At 45.1% G+C, this 7,943-nt stretch overlaps 1 protein-coding gene across 5 annotated transcripts in view; it reads left to right on the plus strand.

The window, feature by feature from the left end:
- KDM4A (lysine demethylase 4A) overlaps window positions 1–7,943 on the plus strand; it is a 38,738-nt gene that overhangs the window by 28,808 nt on the left and 1,987 nt on the right. For all 5 annotated transcript variants that reach the window (XM_025046438.1, XM_025046436.1, XM_025046437.1 and 2 more), the window contains 7 exons: window positions 32–236; window positions 693–769; window positions 1,461–1,516; window positions 3,155–3,263; window positions 3,577–3,762; window positions 5,810–5,980; window positions 7,909–7,942. In XM_025046438.1, the coding sequence (XP_024902206.1) occupies window positions 32–236; window positions 693–769; window positions 1,461–1,516; window positions 3,155–3,263; window positions 3,577–3,762; window positions 5,810–5,980; window positions 7,909–7,942 (838 nt within the window). The remainder of the gene's footprint in view (window positions 1–31; window positions 237–692; window positions 770–1,460; window positions 1,517–3,154; window positions 3,264–3,576; window positions 3,763–5,809; window positions 5,981–7,908; window position 7,943) is intronic.

A 7,943-nucleotide genomic window follows, 5' to 3' on the forward strand; every position in this document is an offset into this window, starting at 1 on the left:
ACTGGGGTGTGCACTTGCTCTCTCTCCTTAGGTTGAGTTTGGAGGCCTTAGTCAGAACTGTGGAAATGCTCCAGATTTAGCTCCCCAGAAGCAGAGGACCAAGCCCTTGATTCCTGAAATGTGCTTCACCTCAACTGGCTGCAGCACGGACATCAACCTTTCTACCCCTTACCTTGAGGAGGATGGCACCAGCATTCTAGTTTCTTGCAAGAAGTGCAGTGTCCGGGTCCACGCCAGTGAGTGCCTCTCACCTTTTTCGTGTGTCCTGTCCTAGGGGGTGTGAGCCTTCTCACTGGAAGTCCTTGCCCACGTTGGCCTCCCCCTCCATCTCCCTATGGCCTCCCCAGTCCCCCATTGCAGAGATTGCCTGTGTGTTTTGGGGGAGATTGTTGCTATTAAGTCTGAGTTTCATGTGACTCCAGGGTCCATGCTTGCACAGTCAACTCTGTGCTGTCTCCTTGGCTGTAGACACCAGGAGGGGATTAGTCTCCACTATTCACTAGGTGTTTGTACCAGTGAATCTATAGTTTCTGACTTTTTGAGACTGACCCCTCGGGCCCTGATTCTAGAATTGGAGAGTTTCTGTAAGCTTCGGTTGTAGCTTTGGGACATAGTATATGGAAAAGAGTTGTAAATCTTCATTCTGACTCTGGCCTCTGGGTTTAATCTGCGCATCTCGATGTGTCTATTAGGTTGTTATGGGGTTCCTCCTGCAAAGGCTTCTGAAGACTGGATGTGTTCTCGGTGTTCAGCCAATGCCCTGGAGGAGGTGAGTGCATCCACACTGCTGTTAACTCTTCCTCGTGAGCCTTGGAGTTTGCTCAGGGGGAGACTATTTCCCGTGGACTTTGTATCGCCAGCAGTCTGCATAGGGCCTGGTACACTGATGTCAGAGAGTGAGTATTGTCAGAACAAGTCACCATGATAGTGAGAGTGGTTGCTGCCCATCCATGGCAGGGCAGGAATGGTGTCTGGAAGCTGTTGGTTCCATTGTGTCAGGACCAAGTAGAGGTCATCTTGTGGACAAACCATAATGCCCTTTAAAGAGCTTAGCCATGGGGTCGGAGCTCCTGAATGGGGCTCAGATGGCTCATTTTGTAGCTCTATCACCCCCACCCCCCAAACCTGACAGTAACCCACATAGGAGACAGTCAAAGCCCTACAATGCCTCCAGTTTTAGCAGAGTGCCATTCATGACTTTGCTTATAGTTATTATTAACGGTAATAGTGAAGAGGATTGTGTTAAGTCAAGCAAATACTTGGTGCACTTAAGCCCCGAGTGGCCTCCTCATCTGCCTCCAGCGGGGTCCTGGTTACAGAACCTGTGTAGGTGAAGCCCATGTGCCACTTGGCTGCTTTCTTGTGTGGAGGCTACAGTTGCCCAAAGGAAGTCGAGGGGAGAGCAGAGTGGATGTTAACGACTTGGTGGTAACCACTTTCTTCCCCTCTCTTCTTGGCAGGACTGCTGTTTATGCTCATTACGAGGAGGAGCCCTGCAGAGAGCAAATGATGACAGGTGAGTGTTCTGAGCAGTGTCTCCGAACGCGTGGTTCTGAAGCAGCACGCAGAGGCACTCGGGGGGCGGTGGCTATTCATCAGAATGACTGACTGATGAAGATCTGGGAAGCACACTGTTTGGAGCTGGAATAGCATCTCTAAGACTGATTTTAAAAATGGGATGCCAAGGAGAGCCAAGAAGTCCCAAACCTTTCCAAGTCCATTTCCCCTTTGGGGCAGACATGTAAGTCATGTCCTCCTTTTAGAGAAGCTAAGATGGACTCACGAGGGTATGAGGACCCTGTGGAAATGACACAGGGGGCTTTGTGGGCTGGAAGTAAGGACAGTTACCTTGTTACAGCTGGGGCAGGTGCAAAGGTGCCCATGGCCATGAGCTAGTGAGCACTTTTCCACAGGCCAGCTCTCTTTGTCTCAGACCTGTCGTTTAGAATGAAGATGAGTCTCCTTAAGGAGGAGACACTGAGGAGAGCTCAGGCAAGCCTACCCACTGTTGAATCTGAGCCCAGAGGTGGGCTTCTCAGCTGTCAGGCAGCTCATTTTCACTGAGCTCAGTCTTTGTGCTTGGTCTTGTCCTACTTATTCTGAGGTACAAACATAAGGTGAATAAGGTTTTTGCCCTGGAAGGCTGTCCAGTGTATGGTACACATAGGTCAGTAGGCAACCAGTGATCGGTATCCTGCTTCCAGCTAAAATCCTCTGGGAACTTGGAGCAACATTCCATCTGGCCCTCTGCCTCACAGGAACCCCCTTCATGCTGTTCCAGATAGATAGCTGTTTTGCTTGCTGCTTCCGTTCTTTTAAAGGCACTTACTAACATTACTTGAGGTCATCGTGTTCCTCACAATTGCAAGATAGCACTGTTAAAGTTCTTCCTTATTTGGAGTAGAAGTGGCTCCGCTTGAGCATCCCATCTTTACTTTGTAATCCTTGTTCTGCCCTGCAGGGCCATGTGAAACAAATCTGTTCCCACTCTTATATAATAGCCCCTTCTGTACAGCCCCACCACTGTGTATTACACGTTTTCACCTGGCCTGATTTTAAGTGTTTTCATAATCTTAGTTTTTCTCATCTTGGGGCATGACAATTTCCTGAAATGTCCATAATTATTTAATTAATTCTCTAAGGATGTCCGTTGAATAGACTTGTCAAGAGTAAGTAGGTGCTTGAGACCTTAAAGAGTGAGTCTGCTATGGAGGAAGGGAGCAGAAGGTAGAGGTCATTTCAGTCCAGAGGAAAGGTTTGAGCAGAGGCCTGCAGGGGACAGCTGTGATTACTGGCAGATTGGGGCACAGTTGGAAATTTTTTGAGGAAGCACCCAGGTCCTATGTAAAAGAGGTCTGTGTAGAGCTTTCTAATTTATTCTCACTCCCTGAAACTTGCCACCCTCAATTAACCGCTCATTTTGCAACAGATTGTGAGTGAGTTAGTGTTGTAAGAAGTGCAACCCTTTGCTCACCCAGGGTAGTGTGGTGGGGCCTGTTTCCACATAGTCGGTGCGGAGACACTGTGGTTCTTACCTCACTGGTCCCCAGGAACTTGGTGGTGGGATGAAGCACCATTGGCAGGCTCACATGAGATGAGAAGGCCACAGATCCTTGGAGCTAGAGGTGACTGAGTAGCCTTTGCTCTTTGGCAGGTGGGTCCATGTCTCTTGTGCTGTGGCAATTCTGGAAGCGAGGTTTGTCAACATTGCAGAAAGAAGTCCAGTGGATGTGAGCAAAATTCCCCTGCCCCGCTTTAAGCTGGTAAGGAAGATGAGATGGGTTTGCACTCTTCATCGCTACCCTTTTTATAAGTCTCTGAGTAGAGGATAACATAGTACTTCTGAGGGCAACCTCTCTTGGCCCAGTGGCTAGCCTTTACCCATTGGTTTTGGTGTGGGTTTGTGATTCTCACCTATAATCACACGAGATTCAAAGAGGGTGTGTTTGTGCCCTTGTGTTTGGGAAGGAGGTTGGCTCCTACTGGTTTGGCTATGTGCATTTGGACCAGGGAACGATAGGGAAGACAGTACTGTCAGTTCCTGGAATCACTGGTTTGCTTCTCCTTGTGTTGTAGAAGTGTGTCTTCTGTAAGAAGCGGAGGAAAAGAACTGCTGGCTGCTGTGTGCAATGTTCACATGGCCGTTGCCCAACTGCCTTCCACGTGAGCTGTGCCCAGGCTGCAGGAGTGATGATGCAGCCGGATGACTGGCCTTTTGTCGTCTTCATTACCTGCTTTCGGCACAAGATTCCTAATTTGGAGGTGAGAGAGAGTGCCATTCTAGAATCCTCTTGAGAGTTTCCAGGATCATTTTCTTTGCAGGCTGTTCATTCATTGTGTCAGCAAATATTTCCTCAAGCATTATGCTTTATGGAGAATGCTAATGAGTAAGGGATTAAGAGATGGCGCCTGTCCATCACTACTCCCTGCCTGGTACTTCCTAATCTGGTGGCACCAAACTGCTTGTGGCTGATTCCTTTTGATTATTTGTTTACTTGTTTGCCTCTTCTCCAAGATAAACACCTTAAGGGGCCATGTTTTATTAATCTGAGTGTCCATTAACTTAACACAGTGTCAGGGACACTGTGAATGTTGTGTACTGATATGGAGGGCTCTTGTTGGTTAACTGCCATACAGTAGATTTTGTCCTTCTCTAAATGTTGAAGCTCGAAGAAAGATACATGTAATTTTAGCTAGAGAAGTTATGGAAGGGTTTGGGTAGAAGGTAGCGTTTGAAGTGGGTCTTAAACAATAGGAATTGTGAGTGGGAGGGCATTCAAGGCTTCAGAAATAGCACAGACAAGTCTCAGAAGAATGAACATGTAAGACTGGTTCTGGAACCATGGTGGGAATGATAAGAAGATGAAGGCCCTAGACCTGCTTTTATTAGATAAGGAGAACTGTTACAATATTATGATTTTGAGTTTCATTTTTTTTTTTAATCAGTCACTCTAGTGGATTCACAGATTGGAGGAATAAGGCTTTCAGTTAGGGACGCCAGTTATCCCAGGAGAGAAGTGAGGTCTCAAATGGGAACACATAGGCAGAGCTTTAGAGTCACATCTAATCCTTATCGCTGTACCATTTGTTGGCTGACTGGATTCTTTTTCATAGAGGTGTTTTACTGAGAACAGGAGATGGTCAGGGGTGGGTTAGGGTCTTAGGAAGATGAAAAATAGTCAATTTAAGAATGAGACTCCAGAGGAGTGAAAGTTAAGATAGCATTGAGTCACGGCTCTGGTAGGGAAATAGGAATTTTGTTATGCAACAGGATAGTGATTTTGTGATTATCAGTTGCACTCCATATCCTTAAATCGGTGGCTGTAGACTGCTGATGCTGTGAGGAAATGGGGGATACTGTTGAGTTTTTCATTAATTCATTCTTCACATATTCATTGGGCATCTACTACATGTCAGGAAACAAAGTTGCAGCATATCCGGTGAGGCACAAATGTGATGGATAAATTTAAGGCAGGATAAAGGAAAAGGAAGGGGAGGTAGTGAGGAACAGTGTCAGTATGTTGACATTTTGATGTGAGAGAGCCAGCATGCAAGATAACTGGGAAATAGCATTTCAGGTAGAGGGAACCAGCAGTGCAAAAATCCCAAGGTGGGAACACACTTGGCATGCATGCTCAGAACAGCAGGGAGGCCAGCATGGCTGGAGTGTAGTGCTTGGGCAGTTTGTGGAGGAGTGGTCGAACACAAGGCCACAGACGCTCTGTGATCCCATTTGTATCAAAGGCAAGTTCAGAATGAGAAGAAGGGTGATGTGAGGGTCCGAGAGATGGCAAGGCCCTTGTAATGGAGAGTCATTTGTAGTGTGCAGCTGAGGACATCCAGGGGGCCTCAGTCTTTGTGCCCTAGCCTTGGGTGTAGAGCTAATACTAAGATCTGTGTGGAGCATTGTCCTTGGGCTTCAGATCACCTGTTGAGTGTCTACTTTGATGTGTGTCTAAGTTTTGTGCATTAGTAGGTGCTATTTGGTCACTTCCTGGCAATAATAAGGAAGTCAAAAGAGTCTGTTCTGAGTTTGGGATAAGATAGTGTGGTATGAGAACATTTGTGGACTTGGAACTAGGGAAGAAGCTACACTTATGCAGGAAAATATACTAGTTTATTCCAGTGTCCTGGTTGGGGTATGGATATCTGGAAAGACCTATCTCAACTCCCATCTCTTCCTACTTTTTACTATTCCATTCCTATGCTTATCTTTCCCTGGTAAAGAGAAACCAATTGATCTTGGGCTCCATTTGCCAGACCTATATCAAGTCAAGATGGGAGTAACCCAAGCCTCTGTTTTTTCCAGCGTGCCAAGGGGGCCTTGCAGAGCATCACTGCAGGCCAGAAGGTCATTAGCAAGCACAAGAATGGGCGCTTCTACCAGTGTGAGGTGGTCAGGCTCACCACTGAGACCTTCTATGAAGTCAACTTTGATGATGGCTCCTTCAGCGACAATCTCTACCCTGAGGACATAGTGGTAATGTCTGCAAGGAGCTTCTTGAGCTTCTTTGGGACCGGGGACATTTCTAGGTCTGAGTGGCAGACTAGACTGGCTGTGGACCTGCTTGCCTTTTTTTAGCCAGGCCCAGAGTCTCATCAGTTGCCTTCAAACAAAAAAAAGCCTTTGGACTGGTCTTTTCTCTGCAAAGGAAGTTGTGTGCTGCTCAGATACCCTGTTTCCTCTAGAGGCTTGTAGGAATAAGTGTTTCCTGCAGTTCTTTGGAACGTCTTGTAGTTCAGTCTAAACTGTCCTCGAAGGCAGTCTACTGCAGTGGCAGAGCCCAGGCTTTCGGATCAGATCCTTGTAACACAGCCAGCTCCATTCCTTAGCAGCTATGTGAATTTGGGAGAATTACCCAATTCTCTTTTCTGCCATGCCCTCTTAGTAGATATATGGAATTAGCTTTTGGTTCTTTACAATTGAAGGCTTTGGGGCTGAGTAAAAACTGCTTGGAGGCACCTGTGGCCTGCTTATCTTATCAACACCTGACACAGGAGGCCCTGCCTGGACCCAATCCTAGGTTTCCTGGCTCAGGGCTCAGGACTTAGTTCAGGTTTCCCCTGTCCTCATCCTTCTTTTTCATGTGTTAGACTAAGCAGCAAGGTAGTGGGATGGAGCCACTTCTTCCTTTATCAGGTGTTGCCCACATTTATGCCACACGAGCAACACATTAGCTTAAAAGCACATCCATTAGTTAGAAGGTAGACTTACACTGTAGTAAAGATGGCAGTAACATATTTGTGGCAGTAGAATAGCTGTGACTTATTAAGCAATTCCAGTATGCCAGACACTATATGCTGTGTTTTATGTCAAGTATTTCTGTCTCCTTTCATACCAACTCTGAGAAGTAGGTGGTATTATCTCTACCTTACAGAAAACGGTGACCTCAGGACTCTCTTCTAAAAGTTACTGAGGACCCTAACTAAAGAGCTTGTGTTTTTGTGGGTTATGTTTACAAATATTTAGTCCATTAGAAATTAAAACTGAGATTGATTTGAAATAATTTGAAATGATATTTTTAATGAAAATAACTATTTAAAAACAATATTAATGCCATTTTTCTAGTTTTGCAAATTTCTTTAATGTCACATCCAGTATGTTGCAAAATATTCTTTTGATTATATTTGATTATATTATATGAAGAAAATTGTCTCAGATATGTAATTGGACAGGGGAGGAGTATTATAAATAGCCTTTCAGATGATTTTGGTTATTATTCTTTGATATCATACCAAAACTCAGTAAGTGGTAGTTCCTTAAAAGTTAATTAGTGTGGAATCTGAGAGCAGTTCATTGAACCTTGTATACTGTTATATTAAAATCTGTCGGTCTCTCTGCCCTGAGAATGGCTGTCTCACCCCCGCACGATTTTATAACATACGTATTTGTGCAGTGGGCTATGCAGGCCTTCTAAATGTTGTTAAAATTTTTATACAGTATCAAAAATTACATTGATTCGTATGACTAATCTCAGAAAAACCTTGAAATTTGGGGAAGTTTCAAGCTCATATTTGTGATAAACTTTCCCAAAATTCTAATTTTTTCTTGAAAGCTTAGATTTTTTTTATCATTGGCAATACCGTCAGTTGTTTTCCTTGAAGTGACAAGGTCACTTCATTTTCAAGATGTATGCCAATACTAAAGTCTGAATAACGACAGGTTGTCACTCATTTTTTTCGATTAAAGCTGTGTTCCATGAAAAGAGCAGCTACTTCAACTCACAACTTAGTTACACAGTGTTTTTCCCCAAGACTACCGTTGTGCCTCCGCACGCAGCAGAGGTATTTTTTGAGTACTTCCACAGAAGCAGGAATTCATCCTGGTTCATTCTTCCTGAGGTAGGTGGTGATTACCACTGTGTTCAGGTGGACTTTCTTTTTATCCTTCTCTTACTCTTCCCTCAGAGTCAGGACTGTCTCCAGTTGGGTCCTCCTGCTGA

The sequence above is a fragment of the Pteropus alecto genome, unplaced genomic scaffold (genome assembly GCF_000325575.1).
Source record: "Pteropus alecto unplaced genomic scaffold, ASM32557v1 scaffold484, whole genome shotgun sequence".
Taxonomy (NCBI): Eukaryota; Metazoa; Chordata; class Mammalia; order Chiroptera; family Pteropodidae; genus Pteropus; species Pteropus alecto.